At 37.4% G+C, this 22328-nt stretch overlaps 1 protein-coding gene across 4 annotated transcripts in view; it reads right to left on the bottom strand.

The window, feature by feature from the left end:
- HMGCLL1 (3-hydroxymethyl-3-methylglutaryl-CoA lyase like 1) overlaps window positions 1-19448 on the bottom strand; it is a 189056-nt gene extending 169608 nt beyond the window's left edge. For 2 of the 4 annotated variants that reach the window (XM_015070139.3, XM_015070140.3), the window contains exon 1: window positions 18962-19445. In XM_015070139.3, coding sequence (XP_014925625.1) covers window positions 18962-19069 — 108 coding nt within the window. In that variant the 5' untranslated portion in view covers window positions 19070-19445. Of the gene's footprint in view, window positions 1-18961 lie in introns of all 4 variants that reach the window. The other 2 variants (XM_027057545.2, XM_053222664.1) reach the window with 2 other exon arrangements.
- Between the last annotated feature and the right edge of the window lie 2880 nt (window positions 19449-22328).

The raw sequence follows: 22328 nt of genomic DNA, 5'->3' as shown, positions 1-22328 counted from the left end.
GTGCCTCTGAAAGGTAAACTTAGAATACATTTTCTAATAACTTGCAGATTATGCCACTGAAGTAACCAATTATAGAACTTCAATGGGGGAAAAAAACTGATGGCTTTGTAACATTGCTAACAAAAGATCAAAATCAACAAGAATGGACTACATAGGACTGATAAACTGATGAAGAGGACTTTAATTTTGACTCTGTTTAAATTACTGGTTCCTTACTCATGAGTTTTCCAGATCTCGGAAAAATTGTCCTCCTAAGCTATGACTGAGAGCACTTTAAGCAGAATATATCCTTATAAGCAAAGATTAATGAAATGTTTATCTTTTTCTCCCTACCTGAACCCTCAAGAATTTGGAAACCCTCAGGGAGTTTTCTTCGTTTCATGGCAGAATACTTACTTGCCCAAGTTCCATAAGAATCTGTTGTCCTTGTAACAACAGGACACAATTGGAAACATCAGTTATATTACCAAGGCTTTGAATGAAATATCCTATTTGGAGAATGATGTGCACAGACTCAGGACCAGATAGCTTTAAGGAACTAAGGTTTATGTTATAGAGCTAATGAAACCTCTTAGAAAAATCAGTTTGGCACCTTGCTTACAAGGTTCCTAGCAGTCTTGCCAGGTGAATACAGTCACTTCCTGGCAGGTATAGAAACCTCAATATATTTGGAAAACCTTAGAAGAGAATAATTAACCTGAATCTACAGGTATTGCTGGTGAAGACAATGGCAAGTCACTGCCTTGATTTCCTTGCCTTGAGAGGCTTTTAAAAGTTCAATCTGAGATTTTTTATAAAAAGTTCCAGGGGTGCCTGGGCAGCTCAGTTGGGTGAGCATTCAACTCTTGATTTCAGCTCAGGTCATGATCTCACAGTCCCTGGGTTCAAGCCCCACATCAGGTTCTGCACTGTTAGTGCTTGGAATTCTCTGTCTCTAACCCTCCCCCCCCTCCCTCCCTCCCTCTCTCTCTCTCTCTGAAAATAAACTTTTAAAAGTTTGAGCAAAGCATATTTAAAAGAGCCTATATGATCAATCACCATTCTTGCTCCAATTGCATAAGTAATCATGCCAAATTTATTAAAACCAGACTTAACCTGTGAACAAATTAGTCTTCCTATGTACTTAAGTAAATTACTTTAATAAAAATGGAATGATTGTAGAGACAAAAACTATGTTTGAGCAAAATACACCTTTGTGGATATCAAATTCTGGTGCTGGTAATTGTCTCTGAGATTTGGTTTTCTACCTATAAATTGGATTAGATTCTGAATTCTTCCACTTTTTCCATTATTTGGCTACAACTCTCCAAATTTACATTTCAAGTTTCTCCTATCTTTTGACTTGGAATCACTGAGAACTAAAATTTCCCTTTTCCCTAAACCATGCAAGCTAGAGTTGGACAATTTGATACGAACTTCAGAGAAATCACAACAGTTTACATATGGACAGTTTTCATGCAGGTTGCTCAGTGACCACTTAGATCACCAAAGACATTCAATCAGGAATATCCATCAGATTGTCTCTGCCAGCCCTCATGGCATCTGATGATGCTTCAAACTAGTCATCTAGAAATTTTCTCAACTACCTGGCTTCAGAACTCAGAAACTGGAATCATAGTCTGTCCCATTATCAACCATTTTCTTCTTCTGTTTCCATAAAAATGTCTCTTATTAAATACCCAATTACACCATAAAACTAACTTTGGGAGTCCACCTGTATCACCACCTCCTGAAAGGAAACACAAGCGCTTAAATGAACTCATCTATTCTCAGGACTAAGAGACTGCTCAAGTGAGATGGAGCAATCTGTAACTCAACTTCTGGACAGTGAACCTTCTTGGTGAAGTTTTACACATGAGACTGAAGGGGTTCAGAATGAGTCTTCCCAAAATGTGCCACTGTGGCATGTAGATTATTTGGAGCTTAAGACAATCAAGGCCCAAAAGACTGAGAAAGGGCTTTTCACCTCCCTATTAACTGCCTCTAAAAATTTAGATTCAGAGCCTGATCCAGGAAGAGAGCTATCAGAAAAGATAACTATAAAAATTATAGGCTAGGTGTGGTAAGCTGGGGGGAGCTCCACAGAGGCTGTATATTCAAATTCCTCTCTGTGTCCCACTGTCTCTGTGTGGCATGACAAACTTGTTTACTTAACTTTTGCCCTTCCCATCTTCCTATGAACTGTCCTTTTCCTCTGAAGACCCAGATCCCTACTTCCCTTCTCCTTGGTTAAGAATGGTGCTTAAGCCTCAATTGCTTGGCTATCCTTGAGCTTCTCATGCTTTTGTTGGTTTCCCTTTTGTACATTTTTTTTTCATTTAACTACTAGACCTGCCAAAAGAACCAGGGCAGGGGGATTTTTCCAACCCCTGCACATCTAAACATAGCTTTATATATTCCTTTCTTCCTTTGTTCAACAATTCATTCATTCATCCACAGTTTGGAGTGGAAAATAGTAAGGAAGAGAAATGGACAGGAAGATATGCTCATTTACAAGAAGAGTAAAAAAAAATCTATAGAAAGCAATGTAAAGTAAGACTGTCATTCTGTATTATGAACAAGGTAGTATCAAACTGCTAAAGCAAAACCACTCACTTGATCAAAGACTTGGATTTCTATTTACAAATCCCAGAGCTTTCTTAGGACTTTAAAGTAGGGCCAATATAATCAGAGTAAGACTATAAAGGTGTAATGCAGGATGTCTTTCCAACTCTAAGAAATGATTTCCAGTGGCTCTGAATAGCTAGACATCATCACTGTCCCTTGCTATTTCAAAAAAAAATTATGTTCCAGAATGTTCTGTATTATGTGAATTTCATGTTCTGTTTCATGTGATACCTATAAGCTATTCTGTCCAAATTCCAATTCCAGCTTTTTATAATTTCAGCTGTGATCTACGGTTCATTCTGTTAAGACTTCTCCATAATCCCTCCGTTCCACATTATATATACACCTTCAGTGCTTCCTTCCCTCCCTCACATCCTAACACCTTCATTTAATCACTTCTTAATCATTTGCCTGAAAAGTAAACCCTCCAGTCACTTATTGTTTCCTTCCAGATGCTGCTGTGGAATGACTCCCCAAAGGCTTCACCTAACATTCCATCCATGTTCAGCTGGCTGTGCAGACTGTGATTCCAGGACTCTAAAGCTTTTAAGCTCTTTCTTTCCAAGAAAACTCATAGCTAACACCATTATTTCCTCACAAAAACAGCTAACATCTGCAGTCTGAAACATCAAAACAAAGAAAAAAAAATTGCACAGTTCTGCTAAAGTTGGATGCAAACTTTATCAGCCATTTTAGGCAATAAATCAATGTTCTCTTTTTTTCACTTTCCATTAAAAAATAAACCATGGTGGCTGATTTTCAATTTCCCCTCAGAGGAACAATTAACAAACAGGTTACATGCAATGACTAATTAGTCTTTATGCCCCCTAGCTAAGCAAACTAAGCTTCAATTTAAAAACCTAATCTCTAACAAAATTTATCAGGTTGCTCAATAAAGTTTAATTTTATTCTGTACGTAACTAGTTCACTTTAGCAGCATTATTTATTCAATTTATTCAGGAAGCAAATACCCCAGCAAACTGCTTATTCTAAACTGATAGCATTCAATTTTTGTTAAAGTTATTCATCAAAACTCTCATATTAATAAACTTGCATATAATTAAACTGTATTCTTAGAAAACAATTTTTAAGACTTTGATCTTTCTTGTTTTACAATCTTAGTTAATGTAGATATTTTTTTAGAAATAAGGTCCCTGGAAGACTGAGACAAACTTCAAGCCTCCTCATTCCAGCTGTTTCCTGTATAGATCATAATGGCCTTTAGTTATGGGCAATTCCTTTAGATCAGTATTTCTCAAATTTTAACGTGCATGTGAATCCCCTGTGGAGCTTATTAAAGACAGTTTCGTGGGACCATCTCCAGAGATCATGATTCATTAGGTCAGGTTGGGTCCATGAATTTGCCTTTCTAACCAGTTCACAGATAATGGTGATGCTATTGATCCAAGGACCACAAGTTGAGAGTTAAGATAACTTAAAAGAAAATCTGTATGATTATGCTTAAGAGCCCATCACCATCAACTACAAAATCCATAAAATCCCTCTACCAATGTAAAAATGATAAAAATTAAAATCACAATCTTTATACTAATATCCATTCTAAGCCCATAGTTTGAATAGCACTTTCTTAACCCCTTCCTTTCAAATACCATTATTTAATGTCTAAGTGGAAATGCTTTATCTTCCCTTATCTGGACCATTACAAATCGGTCTTTTCAGCATATGACAGAGTAATATATGAAATTTTAAACCATAACACCAGAATCTCAAACAATTCTATAAATTCTCTTTATAAAGTGTGCAAGATATTTAAACATTTTTCTACCTGTCTTTAAATTTTTCAGTGATATTTAAAAATACCAATGATGATAGCATCTATGTATATTAGAGCACACTAAAAGAAACACACACACGCACACACAGTCATTTTTATGCTGAACAGCTTGAGAGAATGGGAGAAAGTTGTTCAGGAAAGACCTCAGGATTTGCTGCCCCCCACCACCAGGCCATCTGCCCTCTAGGGCATCTTTTTAGTCCTTGTGGAGGGAAACAGTTGGAACATCAATGGCCTGATTTACACAGGTTTGATGTAGCAAGAGTATATCCTACTGTCCAAAGTGATACAACAGATTCAATAACTTATGGTAGTCATTTCAAAGTTTCAAATAATATCCTGAAATCCCAAGGATACTCAAACATATCAGTAGAATAAGCCAAGAAATCAACTACAAGGTAGGCAGGGTAAACAAGCAGATACTATAGGAGATTCTATCCTATTTGACGCCTTCTCCCAGATGCCCACTTTTTAAGTGGCTTCTCCCAGTTCTTCTTATATCAATCTCAAATACAATATTCTTAATTGCTCCAGGTCCTTAATTCTCTTTGCCCAGCTCATCATTTCCATCCTCCCTAGAGTGTTCTAATTAAAAAAAAAAATCAAAGTTTTAATATACCACAAGTTACCCAATATTAATAAATATGAACTTACATACATCCATAGCCTTAAACCTACATACATGGGGACGTACATTCATACACTCGCAAACACGTTTGGACATGGATGGGATGATTTTCAGTGAGTAGATATACAAGCCCGTGATTGATAAACCTATTCACAGGAACAAGCTCATGAGCTATGTTTGTCTTCATGAAAATTAGAGCAACTAAAGTGTATTGATACTTGGGAAACATTCAAATGTTTAGCTAATTATAATGAACAAATTATAAACTAGGGTTCTAATAAAGTATTTTATGTGTTGATGGGGATGTTAAAGCCAAATTGTGAAAAATAAAACACACACCCCATAGACCAAATTTAATTATACCCTGCCACAACTGAAATACAAATATCAAAACTATCTAAGAATAGGATCAGTTTTTCTGATTTCCAGCTTTTGTAGTTTTTATAGTATATGAGAATTGTGCAGTTCATTAAAGATTAGGCACAAATTTAATTTTGCACATGGTGATTCCTTCCTGGGAATTAATGACATATCTATATTCTAGCATGTCCCAGAGCATTTTAATCATTCCAGACTCTCTAAAAAAGTTCTTGGCATTCACTTTCTACTATCCATGTTGGTTTAACAGATTAGGTCTCCAACTACATTATGAATCAGAAACAGAAGAAAGTTATTACATGTAGCTTGAGTAATTAATTCATCTGATACCAAGGTTTACCTGTGGCTTCATCAAAACTAGCTAACCAGGACTTCCTACAAAATGTATGACAACAATCATTTTTATTTTCCTTTTCCAACAGTTGAAAAAGAAGCTCCTGGTCTTCTCTCGCTTTTCTTTTTTAGTAAAACAACAAGTGGCATATCAAAAGTCATAGGGCTTATGGCTTCCTCAGAAATGGATGGCGCAGCATCACAGCTCAATGTTCCCAAGGAGCCAAGTCCGCCCAGTGGCAAGAAGAAATGATGAAATACAGACACAGGCCACCCCACGTTCTGCACTTCAGCATGGGTTTTAGAATTGCTGAGCAGAAATTGAGGACAGAAAAGCCACTTGAAACAAGTGCAATCTTTAACGGTGCAAATTCAACTCAAATGTCCAGTCACAACATGACTGGTTCCTGAGCTCTTCATTTCTCAAATGGAAGTATACCGAAGTTCTCTTAGGGACACATTGTAGAGCTAGAACTGCGTTGTCATTATTTTTTTTATCACCCCATTATCTTTTTTATTCTGTGATCAGTTATATACAATTTGTTTCATTATCTTTACATTTGTATTTGTTTGTGTCCAATAGAAAATTCTTGTTTCCTATGCTTCCAACAACCCAGGTCTTATTAATAAAGTTTTTATTAACCTCACAATAGCACTTTAGCACATATTAGGGGATTGAGTTGTTTTTTTTTTTTTAATTTCACTTATTGTATTATAGTGTGGTTTTACTCTACACACTGTGGTTTAGATGACCACTTAGACCAAAGAATAAAGATGCCAATGGTTGAACGAAATAGATTTTTTTTTCCAACAGAACTTACTCAGAAATTTTCAATAGGTGTGTGAGGTCTGCATACATAATATTTGGTATGTATACAATGCCTTTTGTATAAATCTGACCTTTTTGGTATGACTTTAAGTCAACTGTACCTGTCCCAAGTTTAAGGCACTTATTAAGAAACTAAGAAAGGATCTATTTCTCAGAAATATCCTATAACACCATTTACCCGAGTACAGAGGAAAAAGAAGGGCTGATGTGAGGTACAGAGTGAAAAAGGGTTGTCAAAGTTTAACAAAGAACAGTGGCATCATTTTAACGAGTCTGAATAACTTCTCCCTAAAATAACAGTGATTCATTCACATTCATCTACCTCAGATTTTCAAAATTGGGTCTCAAAATGAATAAGGCAGGGTAAGCTATATCATCCTAAGTCATTTGTAACCAAGTACAGTTTCCTTCCTTAAAGTGATTGATTAATCTAGAACATTACCTAGTCTGTTAAACAAAAAGAAGTTACAGTAAATGAGTACAAAATAATTTTCTTGTAACTCAAGTTCCTACTGGTCTTAATATGCTTAATACTGGTCTTCATATGCTGGCATGATGTAGCATAAGAAACTCTGGCTTTGGAACCTGTTACAGGTTCAAGTCCAGTACTGCTACAAGTTATGTGACCCGCAGAGATTTTTATTAACTCTATGAGCCTCCCTTTCCTCACATTAAAAGTAAGCAAAACAGGATCTTCTTTGTGCAAATATGAGTTCAGAAGTTAAGTAAAGGCTTTAGCAAAGTCATTGGCATAAGTTCTGTATGTGGTACGAATGGTTGCTATTATTATTGTTGTGTAAATTCCCAAACTCTTGTCAATAATACTCTATTAACAGTTAATGTAGCACTTTATAGCTCATGTGTTCTTCCATTTGTTCCATTCAATAAGTTAGTTGCAAATCTAGAGCAGGTATGCTAAAATACTATTGACCCTAAATCATACTTTTTGATTAAGGGAAATGATTGGCATTCTATTTAACAAGTTATCACTATTCTTTTCTCCCCAAAAGGTCAGTATCTGTATATATTCTTCAAAAAGCAAATAGATACTTAAGAGATCTAGCTCTCTAGAGATGAATATTTACACAGGCTTATGTTCCATTTCCTTTAGCTCAAGTTTTTCTTTCAATATTTTCTAGAGCATACATTTAGCAGAATTATATTAAATATTAAAATCTTGTCATAAGGGAACAGGGACTAAGTGATAGCAGACATTCATGAGTGAAAGTCTGAATAACTACATCTGTTTCTCCACAGGTCTTGCAAATTTCTTTTAAACACAGCCCTAAAACCTAGGCAAACAGAACTCCAAATTGCCCTAAGCTTTTATGTTTGACCAGGTCCACAGCTTTCTATAAAATGTAAGGTTTGAACTGTGCCATAGGCAGTTTTAAAAATCTGAGAATTCTCAGTCCTTAAATCAAAATTCTCAGAAAGTAGAAATTGTGTCTAAGTAAAATAAGATTCATATTTTGACTTCAACATTAACCTATGTGATCAGCTTCTATTTCACAGTGAAATAAATACAGATTGAGGAAAGAATTTAAAAAGTGAATGCCAGACTCTGTACACTCAGTGGGTTACAGATGTATGAAAGTGGTGGCAGAGAGCCACTCCACTTCCTTCAAGATCCAAAAACATTTGGAAGGAAGCCCCAGAAGGAAAGACGTCTGACAGACATGTTCTCTTTGGGGTTTCCTGCCTCCTTTTTTGCCAAGCTTCCTAGACCCCTTCGCTTGTTAATAAAGTTCACCAAAAAGACTTTATGAAATGCTGATTTCATAGAGTGAAACTTATATTAAAGGCGTTTTTATGTAGTCGAAGTTTCCTGCCATCTGCATTTCCGTACTTCACAAATCCAAGGAAGCGTGACTTGGAAAGTTAACGAGCCTAAGGTGACATTTGATGCGCTTACTATCAGTGGGATATTCAGCCCAAACATTGAATCCAAAACCAGAGACCATGGCTTAGGCACTGCAATAGAGAAGCTGCTTCACCCTAAGGGTATCATTATACCCCTCAATGTTTCTACTCCTTTTCCCATAAAATGGAATCCTGAGAAGATTCATATTGTACACCGTGTGAATTAACTCAGTAAAAACAGATATGGAAAGTAAATGAAAAGCTAGATTCTACTTTCTCTGACCTTCACAGTGATAGGAGAGAAAACACAGGTTTTTCAAAACTTCCAAATTTAGCACCTGGATTTAAAAATACACATTATAGTCCAATATGGAAAATACAGAACTAAAACTACTAATTCTAGTCTACAAAAATAACATCTTTTATATAATTAAACACATACTCTTGCCCATCAGAAGGTCAGTTAATTTGGCTGAAAGCAGCTGAAGTTTGTATTATGGATATTTGCTGTATTTAACGTATAGAAACTATTTTGGTCTATAGACATTTTTAAAGGATCTGAGTATTTAGATCTCCTGAATAACAGAAAGGTAAATAAAACATAGCTTCATCTCTTGAGAAGATCTCACTCTAGCACTAAAAAAATATTACATGTTTAATGCCTAGATATTTTAATCATTTCAAACATATTTGGTAGGGAACTCTACTTCAATGAGGAAAACAAACATGAGTCCACTAAGTACTATACAGAAATTGGGTCTGGCAGAAAGAGAGGCAAGAGACACAAGCCAAACACTCAAAAGAGTCACCACTTGCAAAGGTGAGCAACCATTTTCAAATCAAACATGAAAAAAAAATTAATAAGTAGATTTTCAAGATTAGGGGCCTGTCAATTATTTTTTTCCTATAAGAGACAATAGATAAGATAGATGGTACAGATACAGGTTGATATGTATACATTCACACACATCACTATTCATACCTTAATGAATAACTCTCCATGAATTAATGATATTAATTCTGCCAGTATATTTTCAACCATCTTATTCTGACCAGGAAGTTCTTCCATCTATCTGAATCCCATTTGACCTTCCATCTACCTCCAACACAAAGACTATTATCATCATCACTGACTCCCCCTGTGCTGCATTAGAACATATTTACAGGCTTGTGTTTTTAACTGAGTTGTAAGAAAGGAATGCAGGAAAAGGAGTGATTCAAATAAAAAGCAGGATGAAGAAATGAGCTTTCAGAAGAAGATAGCAATGAAAAATGAAAATGTGGCCTGAATAGTGCCCTTGGGACAGAAGCTCTAGTGGTTCTACTTCCCCTTCCTGCCCACCATGGTCCTAACCACCTTGCCAGCATCAGAGAACCAGAGCACAGCCCTTCCTCTCTCTGAATCAGGGAAGGAAATACCGGCTTCTCTCATCAAAATCATGTTCAGAACTCACAGCTCTGGTCCCTTCATCACTGTGTAGAAACAATAGTTTTGTTTATACTTTATATTTTTCAGAGAGCCTTTCTACTAGTGGGCTTTCCATTACATTATTACTAGGCTTTCCTATAAACTATATGAAAAAGGTTTAAAAATATAAATATCTATAAACTTGAATAATGTTCTAAGTTATCTTCACACAAAAGTCTCTTTATATAAAGTCTGATTTTAGAATGAATGTTTTGGGAACAGGATATGCCAGCCAGTATTATTTTCTGAAGAAAATACAAAAATGTCCCCATCAACATGGGCAGATGTGGAATAAATGCAACAACACCTGAGTGTTCACTCAGGAATGAATTCTGATTACTCAGAAAATATCATCCAAAGGGGAAGATAGCAAATTTCTGGCAATTTAAAGACAACTCCTTCTTACTGCTAATTACCATTAGGTTCTATATTGTTCAAAATATGCCAATGTTCAGAAATGTCCTAGGTGATCTCATTAAAGCATCCCCAAGTAATTGTCCATCAAGAATTTAAAATACATATTTATATCCATCAGCACAGTAAGATAATCTGGACGCCCAAGGCAGCGACATAGACAAATAAAGAGTGCACATCGTACTTAAGGCATTTCTATATCCTTAACTTTTAAATGTAGCCTTGACCCAACAAAATACTTCCAGAGAATAAAGTCTGCTCACCTGTGCAGAAGCCAATCTGCATCTCCCACTTAGACTAACAATAGAGAGACCTGCGGGAGGAAACCAGAATTCTGCATGTTGCTTTTATTATTAGGGCTTTAAGCAGGCTGGACGATCACTTTCAAATCAGAATTACTGTTAAAAACAATATTCCCCAAATATAGGACTTTGCTTTATCTCCTTTAATATGATCTGCTACATGAAAGTGACCCATAAAGTTACAGTGCTGCACAGTCTAGCCCCTTAGTTGATTAGGAAAACTAAAAAGAAACAAAAATAAAAGCTAAACTTGGAAAGGGATAGTCAAGGAGAGAAGAAAGGGTCAGGGAAAGTTACAGCACAGAGTGAATAAGCATAAAGAAAGCCAGAAGACTTGGAGGAGCTCACAGCTAATGAAAAAAACAAGAACACAGAGTGGGGGGAGGGAAGGATGTGAAAGCCAGCTGGAATAAGAGAAAGCAAGAAATACAGGAGCCAACAGAAATCCAAGGACAGAAAGTATTGGAGATTGAAGGGAACAGGAAATTTATTGGAAACCAAGTTGTTTTTCCTTTTGTATCCAATGCAATTCTATTCCAGGCAGAACTCTAGTCTCAACCTCAAAGAGGGCAGAAGGGAAGTTGAAACTCATAGGAGTCTTTCATGGACAGGAGCCAGGAGCTCTGGAAAGATAGACCAGAGAAAACATGATATGACAGCAGACCCTCTGAAAGCAAATGCAGCAATACAGCGGTGGCAGCCTCACCCAGCACAGTATTTGCAAAAATAAACCAACATCAACAATAACAACAAAAGAATGTAAAAACAGTTATGGTGTGGCTCCACCTCAGAGCTGCGGAATCAGAATTTCTGGGACATTTGATAAACACCTCAGGTGACTCCTATCACCAGAAAAGCTTAGGAAACACTGATATAGGAGGAAAAATCAGGGGCTCTGCAACCACAGCTGCCTGAATTCAATTCCCAGCTCTGCTATTCACTAGCTGTGGACCACGAACAACTTATTTTACCCTCCTGCATCCTAATTATTCAGTTCATAAAATGGATTGTTGGAAGGATTAAAGGAGTTATTGTACGCAAAGCAGTTAGTACCTAGTACATATTGAATACTCCACAGTAGTAGCTATATAAATTAAAAAGCGTTCTGAATATAGAACTCATACAAAATATTGTATCTTAATTAAAAATATATGAGAAATATATATAAAAGCTGCATCTTGGACGTGGGATGTATGGAATGAAGTATCCATAGGAGCATCCTTCCCAATGGTACAGAGACCAAGCCACAACCATCAGGGTTTCTGTTCTTGATCTCAGCATTCATTCACCAGCCAGGCATTTCCCTTCAGGAATCAACATGTGAACAACCTTGACAAAAAGGTTTTTGTTTTTGTTTTTTTTCAAAACCACATGTAAGTCAATTCAAACTAAAGGGGACTCCAAGATGTGCAGTCTCCATGCTCGAGAGATGAGGACTCTCTCAAAATGCAATAAATCCAGGTCCTGACAGATGCCAAGATACCCAAAGAGAACCACATCCATCAAAAGACTGTTGAGGATCAAACACGTGATGACCCACTTTATTTTACAATACTGTTTCTTGGGTCATTCCCCCCAAAATTGTTCCCAACAACCATCTACTTCTTCTGTAGAACCCCACATAGTTCTCTGCCTTTCTCGTTATGTGAAGACTCAAGCCTCATAAGTTTTCCATCTGGAAACAGCTCTGTAATAACAAACTCCACTATATTCATAACCTCTGAACTGAACATTCCCATCATCTTATGGCCTCAAATGAAGCCTTGATCACTAGTGTGGAAAGCATCAGACCTAGAACCCTCTCACATAGAGACTGCTTAGTTTCCTACACCTTGCTAGTGACCAAAAGTATGGATGGCATCTTTGGTTTCTATTACTTCCTGAAAATTGTTGCACTTTTTTACTCCTATAAAAACTCCTGCTCCTTTGAGATCCATGTGATTGGGCTATACTGTCCTTCATCTCTGTTTGAGGACTTGTATCCTTTATCTACCAAAGCCAGGAGAACTTAGTTTTCTATTGTTCCCTTATCCCCACATTTTGAGATTGTTCTGCAGCATGTTCAAGGTCCTGGTGAACCTGCCATCCACTATTCGACTTACACTGAAATTTACTGAGTTAACTTCATCTGAGCCATTAAATCGCATGGCCATACAAAGGGCTCGTCACTGCTTGTGACTATTCACTTTATAAGCTTCTGGTCACAAATTTGTGTATTTTCAACTTTCTAATTTTGCTGTGTCCATGAGTAAGGTCTTTGGCTTCATCAGTAATACAAGTCTTTGGACTCTACTTTCACCTACCTGTCAGAGATCTTATGTTAACAAAAACAGTCTTGAGAATGGCCATATACCTGGTAACGTGCTATGCAAGGAGCCATGGTGTAATAATGAAACAGACTTTTGCTAAAGATGAACGAGTTCACTCTGTGAAGTACATATTTTGTTCCAAACAATCATACTGATTTAAATATCAAGTAATAATACTAAAAAGTATAAACAGCCTCAGAGATAAAAACTATAAAGTGGTGAGGCTGGCAGACGTGGCAGACAGGAAAAACACATCAACAGTCACAGAAAGTCACTTACTGAAAGGTACAGACTATCAGGTAAGCAGCTTATAAGAGACATTTAAAGCAAAATGATAGAGAAATGAGAGTGCCTTAAGACACTTCACATGTTTTGAAAAAGACTAACATGAGCTAAACATTCAAATAAGGAAAATGAAAATGTTAATTCAAAAACACAGAAGTAGACTTTTTTTTTCAAGAAATAGAAATTAGTTTTTGGCGCATCATACATATGCACAAAGATACAAACATATACATGTAGACAAGAGGATCAACAAACCTACAAAATACTTTTCAAATGAACTAATAAAATACGTGGATTTCCAGAAAGGCTTAAGAATTGACAAAAAGAATGAAACAGAAATAATGCAATGCAAAGGATTAAAAGGTTCATGACAAAAGTATGTTTACAAACCTCACGCCCATAAAATCAAAGATTTGAGATAAACATATCAATAGAGACAAAATATTATAAAGGGATTATCCATATAATCATTCATTGATTTATTCAAAAATTTCACTGAACTATGTCACACATAAGTAAGTAGTATATTGTTCTTCTAAAGCCAGATACTGAAGTTGAGCATAATTTTCTTCTTTTAAAATCTTTCAGGGGCGCCTGGGTGGCTCAGTCGGTTAAGTGGCCGACTTCAGCTCAGATCTCACGGTCCGTGAGTTCGAGCCCCACGTCGGGCTCTGTGCTGTCAGCACAGAGCCTGGAGCCTGCTTCGGATTCTGTGTCTCCCTCTCTCTCTGACCCTCCCCTGTTCATGCTGTTTCTCTCTGTCTCAAAAATAAAATCTTTCATAATTTTTATTTATAGTGAAAACCATTAGAATAGTCTATTTTTCCATAAAGTATTATTTTTTCCTGAAGCATCCGATCATCTTTTTATTCCTTTTTTCTTTTTGAACTTTAAGTTGTTACTCTATACAAATATCCAGCTATAAGTAAGTTCTGTGAATCTAATGTAAGCATAGCAACTATAGTTAATAATACTGTATTGGGGCACCTGGGTGGCTCAGTCGGCTGAGCATACGACCTCAACTCATGAGCTCACCGTTTGTGGGTTCAAGCCCCACATTGGGCTCTGTGCTGAAAGCTCAGAGCCTGGAGCCTGCTTCGGACTCTGTGTCTCCCTCTCTCTCTCTGCTCCTCCCCTGCTCACGCTCTGTCTCTCCCTCTCTCTCAAACATAAAAAAAAAATTTAATAATCCCAGGATGTGTGTTGGTATCTTATAGATAGCTGCTAAGAGTATAGTAAAAACAGTATATAATTAACAAGCTATTGCAGGGGGAAAATTAATAATAATAGGTAATTTCAAAAGAAGCTATAAGAGGAGAAAAAGGGAGAAGGAGTCAAAATGAAAGGGGAAAAAAGAGGGAAAAAAAACACTTGAGACAAATAAAAAAAAAGTGAAATGGTACTTTTTTCTCTTCTGAAAATTCCTCCCTAGTCCTAAGATATTTAGTAAATGTGCTAACAACTGCATAGATGCAAACTAAAAAGCATGCAGTCACATTATCCTCTGATTAAATTTAAACAGAAATATATTCAGTTTAAAATTCTAGAGAAATTTGAACACCAAATCCTTTCTCTGAATCACAATTTTTGCAGAGAGCCAATGTAACTTAAAGGAATCAGGATATGATGTACAATAACTATAAAGTTAATGTCACATAATCTACAATTTTGCTTTTATGCATCTAATACATTTAAAATCATTTGAATTAGAATTTAGATTGTTCAGAATTTTATTGTCACATGGGTTATTAACATATGAAGAAACTGAGGCACCTGGGTGGCTCAGTGTTAAGGGTCTGACGTCAGCGCAGGTCATGATCTCACCCTTTGGGAGTTCGAGCCCTGCATCGGGCTCTGCACTGACACTGCAGAGCTTCTTGGGATGCTCTCTCCCTCCTTCTCTCTCTGCCCCACCACGCCTGACTCTGACACGCTCTCTCTCTCAAAATAAATAAACTTTCAAAAAATAAATAAATAAGAAGAAATTTAGATACTGCTTGTGTAGCACTTGGAAATCAAAAAGGAATTGCTTTCCCAGGTTACATTTGATTTGATCACATTGAATCAAAACCTTGAAACATACCAATTAAGCCAGTTTATTCATACCCATTTTAAGAGACACACATAGGAAATCAAACAGGCCTTAAGAGATACCTTGAACCATAGAATGATCTATTTTAACAGCCTCATCTATTGAAAGTCTTCTGTAAAACCAGCGCCATTAGCAAAATATTAGAAACTCAAAGAATTTAATTAGTGGAGCTGTGGTACAGTAAGCCTTTCATTTACAATGACCCATTTTGTAATTGATAATAAATTGTGAAACTTCCGATGTATGTATACTTACACATACACACACTCAATATTTATTTTTAATCCTAATAATTTATCAGGGATACATTATTACCACTCATGTGTAAATGGAAATTTTAAGATCTAGCCAGGATATCACCTACCCAAAATCACAGAATGACTTGGTAGCAGAAAAAGATCTAGGTTTCCAATCTTCTATTGCCTAGCGCAGGATTCTTTCAAAACACAACATTCTATGTGTCCCAACTGTTATCAAATTGTTTCAAATCACAGGGGCCCTGCTCATCATTCTGTCTGCCAGATTTTATGGTGAACAAATGATTAAGCATTCTGCTGTCTCTGCACAAACCCCAGAATCCATTTTCAAGTCTCCTCCCCATCAAACCTGAGTAGCCCTATGAGATGAAGAGGTAAGACCCAAACAGAGTAATATCCGTCTTCTATCACTAAGAGCAAACTGTATTGTCACCAAGTATTCATTCTCCTAACATTAGCATTCATTTAACTAATATTTATCATTGAACTGTGATGTATCCATCATTGACCTGGCAAGTGCTAACAAGTATTTCATGGTCCGCATAAGCATATGAAAAACATCCATTCATTTGTTCATTCAAGAAGTATTTACTGGCCATTAAAAACTAACCATTCTGTTACTTGCTGAGAATGGTATATGTTTCCCTTACTTTTATGATGCTTTGAATCTCGTAGGGAACTAAACATCAAATAATCACAGAAATAAATATATAATTCATATTATATATGATGAATTGTGCACTAAGCAATATAGGATAGCAAGGGTTGCCTATCTTAAGAGTCTTGGCAAGATTTCATGGGAACACAATATTTGAGTGAAGATCTGAAGGGTGAAGAGAACTTAATTCGCTGAAAAGAATCTTCCCAGCAGAAGAGAGAAGGATCAAAGATCGTGGTTCCAGAAGAAACATTAAGAATTCAAAGAAGGCCACTGTGGCAAGAACAAAAGAATACGTCCAGATGGTGTTGCAAAGAGATGCAAAGAAAATACCATTTGAAGCTTCCGAGACACTTTAAAAGTTGTGGTATTCATTCCTAATAGTAATGGACATTCATAGAAGGCTGTAAAATGGGGGAACAGCAGGATTCTATTTGAAGTAGAGAACGTCTCCCAACTAGCCATACAAACAGTGGATTGAAGAAACCTCACTCGTTAATAGTCCACGAGAGATAATGCCATTTTAAAATTGGTAGCAGCAGTAAAGTTGGAAAAATATAGATGGATTTGAGAGAAAGTCAAGACATAAAATTGCAGGACTTAGTGATACTTTGGATGTAGGAAATGAAAATAAAGAGCTCTTGGTTTGTGGTTTATAGAAAGGAATGAACTGTAATGGGGTTCTTAGGAAATACTGGAGAAGTTCTGGAGATTAGGGAGGGATAACACAAATCTAGTTTTGGAAATGCTGAGTCTGACTTCCTTTTCCAATTTGAAAATGATGAGGTCAAATGAGCAGTTGAACGTGAGGACTGGAGTCTAAGAGGGAGATGGGGAAATAAATCTGGATAAATAAATACACTATATACACACACACACACACACACACACACACACACACACACACAATATAAATAGTAACTGAAACTTTGAGTGTGGTAAGAAGTCATGAGGAACTGATCATTTCCCAGACTGGTAGAGGCCACTAAGTCAGGCTGGTTCCAGATTTAGGAACCACAGAGGTAGGCCTTAAAGCAGTTACAGGTGTTGTTAAACAGATGCCAAGGGAGGAGATCAATTGCAATGAGTGAAGTGTCAGGTGTCAGGTACCAGGTGTCAATGGTGCTGTGAGTTCAAATAAGATTTAAAAATTACAATTCAACAAGATTGGGACTAAAACATAATTATACATGAAGTGCCATGAGAGCACAGAAATGGGGCTTCAACCGTAGACAGGGCAAAGAGTTGGTCAAAGGAAGCGACATTTAAGCTGTGTTTGAAAAATGAGTAGGAGTTCCCCAGGCAAAGCAGTCAGGGGATAAAAGGGCAATATTTAGAGAGCATATAGCTGTTTTTCATACTGCTAGTCATTTTCAATTACCTGTTTCCACATATTAACAGGGCAAAGTAGACATGCGCAGGTAGCAGCCTAGCCTCCAACATTGCCCCCACAAAATTAGAATGTAAGGGAGACAAATACAATGTTAACATAGCAACAAAAGTCATGTAAAGTCTCAGAGTCAGGGAATAAAAATTAAGGATTCCTTATTATATAACAGACTGAATATGAAAGTTAACAGTTACAATAGATAAAAATCAAATTAGAATGCAGAAAAATTAAATAGACATGTAAACATACAAGAAGAATAACTTTCTCTTTTGTGAATTCTCAGCAACAGGCTTTGAACCGGATGACTGTGGCCATCTTTTAAGTAATCAGAAGCAATGTATCTTCTGATTGATTTTGAAGGAATCCACAAATGCTGAATTCTGATTTATAGAAACAAGATTACAATTTCACATAAGGATACACTAAATGGAGAATACACTAAATGTAAAACTACAGGAAAAGGGATACCCAGTATTAGAATAGTTGATTTAAAGCCAGATAGTAAAATGTTTACCTACTAAAATAATTAACCCAAGTTATTATTCTGTTTACAAGATGAACCAGGAATAAACATTTTGCATTCAGCCAAACAAAAAAGAGCTAAACCATTATATTGTTCCTTCCTTTGTCCATGGTTTTTCATATAAACAATGATCAATGTCACTACTTGCAAAATTTTACATTTTGACCTCTTTTAAAGGAAAAGCAAATATATATTTCTTTTTCACCTGCCATTTGAGAGTGCATTATTAGGCTGCAAACATGTGGATACTATTAAGTTGCCTGTTGTCTCAAAATAGGTATTCAGGAATCACATAGAAATAAATTTTGGTTTGAAATTGCTGTTATTTACAATGTTTTTTTCAAGCTTATTCAAGTGTGTTCAAGCATAAATTGGGGGATAATTACCGGTACGACAGATAATTTCATTCTACCATTTTATCCTAGCCTTGTATGTTGGCTTCATTCCTTTTTCTACCACAATTTTGACACATGTGTCCTCTTTGTTCCACAGTACAGGAAAGGAAGTGAAAACAAAGGCACTGTCCCTGGAGGAATGCCTGCAGATAAGATTATATAATGGGTCCCCTCCAAGGGGAAAAACAGAAAAGAAACAGTTTCTTTTGGGGGACCAGGAGAAGGCCACAGGTAGGGATTTTGCTGGATCTGAGCTATAGAGGCGGGTCTACATGTTCACAGCACAGAGATGATGGGGAATCTTTTAAGAGGTGAGGCCTAACAAAACGGAACCGCTGCTGGAAGGGCCCTAGGGTGCGGTGGCTACATAACAGGGACAAAGATCAGCTGGCAGTGTGCAAAAGGGTGGGGACACCCTGGGCCGCGAGGTAGTACCTGCGCAGGGTCAAGTGCCCCAGCCACTGAATCCCCGATCCAGAGATGCTCCCGGAGAAGCTGCTGGTAGCTGAGGCAGTGCTTCACCGCTGATGGCACATTCCCCATGGCGGGGCCTGGGACTGCAGACGGCGATGGGAGTGCTCCAGGAGCCTGGAGGAGAGGGATGCGGAGCGAGCGGCGCTGGCCCCGAGCGCGCCCCTCCGGGCCACGGGCGGAGAGCACCAGCCCTGCTCCGCGCACTGCGGCGGCGCCGAGAGGGTGGGGAGCGGACGGCAGCGGCGGCTGCGCCCGGGGCAGGGAGCTCGGGAGGCACCTGCGGCGGACGCCCCCAGCACTCGCAACCGGAGAAGAAAAGGAACTGTACCCACGGCTCCTCAAGTGTGGCGCGTTTTCCTTACTGCGCTCAGCGTGCGGGGCTATCTGCCCACGCCCCACTTACCGGCTTCTCACCTGGTTCAGATCCTAAGAGAAAGAAAGGGTGTAAATAAAAGGAAGGGCGCATGCGTTTTTGTGCCGGTGAGTTTGCTCAGTCCCAGCTGCAGACTTTCATGCTTAATGTGGGTTTCTCCAGCCTTGAACTCATTTGAGTTTCTGTTTGATGATAGTAAGCTCGATTTTAAAATATTTTGAGGGCATCCGCAAGGTAAAAACACCGTGTAATAAAGAAGAGAATATACAAAGTACAAAATTGGGGGAAATATCACAGATAACTTGGTAGGTCACCACACTGTCAGTAAATTGGTACTACAAGTTAAGCACTAAGGTAGAATTGAGTAAGAGATACATGGCTCAAAATTATTAAAGCCCTAAAGGCTAAATTCGTTCGAACTGACTATGCTATACAAATCCTTGGGACATTGAATAGGAGTACTCTTTGCTGTGGAGGGGATTGGGAAGATGGTCCTGGAACAGACCATTTCTGTACCTCCTCTCCTTTCACACAAGCACACTTACATCACCTGGACCCACTCTAAAACTTTTCAGAGTGGGTTCAGCAGCTTGAGAGTGACTAGACATTCATCAAGAACAGTCTTGTGCAACCAAGCGTGCATGGCCAGCCACACCAGTCAGCTGGACTGGTTGCTGTAGCAAATAGAAATCAGAAGCTGGCTGATGTTGCACTACCAGATGAAAGGATACAAAGATTATGTTGTGAAACAGCATAAACACACTTAGAAGGAATTTAACACCCAGAATAAGGACACAATCATTATTACCTGTGAGAATGGTAAGACTTCCCATGGGTAATAGAAATAAAACACTAAAGACCAAAAAAGGCGTAGAATGGAGAGGTATCACGTAGATCCTTACTGGAACAGCCTTGGAAAAGGCAAAGCGGATGAGGGGATTTTAGACCCCACGGCTTTCACCAAGGAGATTAACTTGGAGAACATGCTCTGAGCAGCCAAACTGAACTCATGCAATTATTGGATGCCTTTAATTCTCTAAAGCACAAAAAAATTCCAATTGTTATTTACCAGATAGTGACTATTTTATAGGCATATATTCATAGTGCTAAATCGATTCTATGTCATTTTTACCAGAGCTCAACTGTTAATTATTTTCCACACAACTGAAATGCATTTAGGTTGCAACAATGCCTATTACCATTTTTTTTCTCACTGTTGTAATACTATAACAGGGAACATAAGATTTGAAAAATTTTTAAAGGACCAGTTTGAACAATAGTAATAGCAAGGTAACCTTCATAATGGAGTCAGTCCTTCAAAACTTGAAACAGTTTTGATAATTATTAGTGAAGCCTAAACTTTTGGAAAATATGACTTCTGAGATAAGCCAAATATTGTATGTCCCTTGGTACTAAGAACACCAAGAAGTAAATTTTAGTGCTTACTAGTTTTCTAAATAGGATAGGTCTTCAGAAAATGTCATTTCCCAATGAGTTCACGATAGTAATACTGTGTTTGTTTTGTTTTGTGTACAGAAAAGCCTTATAAATATGAAAATATTTGTTGGCACAGATTAACTTCATGCATTTCATATGGGAAATGCTATATCAAAAATTTAAACTATAAATACCAAAATCATTAGCAATAATAAGGACCAAATATCTTAAGAATGTATAATCTCACAAGTGAAAGGTAGTGAAAATAGATGGGCTTTTGCTGGAAGGTACGGTTTGGCGTTAAAGCTAATTATGAATGCAGAAAATTTATAAATTTGAACAGTTACCTTATTGTACATCTTTCTTTTTTACTATTAGAATGAAATTCTCAATATGTACCCTTATTATTACAAATCTAAAAAGCTCTAGACGAAATGAGAATAGATAACAGCAAATCCCTGTGTAGGCAATGTAGCTCTTTCTCCCCATATGCAGGTAAAGAAATGTGGGTTCCATCAGGACAGTAAAAGAAATTTTTGTTCAATATCACAAAGTGGGGCACCTGGATGGCTCAGTTGGTTAAGCATCCAACTCTTGATTTCAGCTCAGGTCATGATTTCATGGTTCCTGGGATCAACCCCAGAGTGGGGCTCTCCCTCAGAGCACAGAGCCTGCTTGGGATTCTCTCTCTCCCTGTCTCTCTCTCTGCCCCTCCCCTGATCATGCACCCTTGCACTTGTGCACACATTCTCTCTCTCTCTCTCTCTCTCTCTCTCAAAATAAAAAAAATAAATAAACATTAAAAAAATCACAAAGTGTGTGGCATACATGATCTGCACTCTATACTACTCTCATTATGCATCAGAACTAAACTATTTCTGCTTCATTGCATTTCAACATTCAAATAATGAGAAGACACAAAAATTCATTGCAAATTAAAAAAATGAATTTCCTGTTTTCTCTAGGGAATATAAGTAACTTTTAAATCATGTATATAGCTTTCAATTACCTGTCTTTCCTGGATTGTTCTTAACTCCCTTCCCTCCTTAAGCTCCTACTCAAAATCTAATCGCTCAAGCAGAGATGTTAATTAATATCTTGGACCCATCCATTGTCTCTTTCTGTTCTGTTGCCTTCTGCCTGCCACATTTCTCTTTGAAAGGCATCACCTATAGCTTAGCGAGGGAGAGCCCAAGAACTGGTTTTAGAGTATCTGAGATGGGATACTGATTCCACCACTTAGGAACTAAGTGATCTTCAGCAAGTTCTTTAGCCTCTGTTTCGTCACATGTAGATGGGTGATGATAAAGTTTCTCACCTGAGAGAGCTGTTGCAAAGATGATATGAGCTAGACTATATAAAGTCATCAACACATGGTCTCTGGCACATAGTAGGCACCCAATAAAATTTAACTATTATTACTACTGTAGCCTGGTTTTCTGGTTTATTTTACCTTAAAAAATCTACACTGTACAGCCTGAGAAGTTTTTGAAAGTACATACCTGATCAGTATTTCTA

The sequence above is a fragment of the Acinonyx jubatus genome, chromosome B2, assembly GCF_027475565.1.
Source record: "Acinonyx jubatus isolate Ajub_Pintada_27869175 chromosome B2, VMU_Ajub_asm_v1.0, whole genome shotgun sequence".
Lineage (NCBI taxonomy): Eukaryota > Metazoa > Chordata > Mammalia > Carnivora > Felidae > Acinonyx > Acinonyx jubatus.
This window is presented reverse-complemented; position numbering and strand designations above follow the sequence as displayed.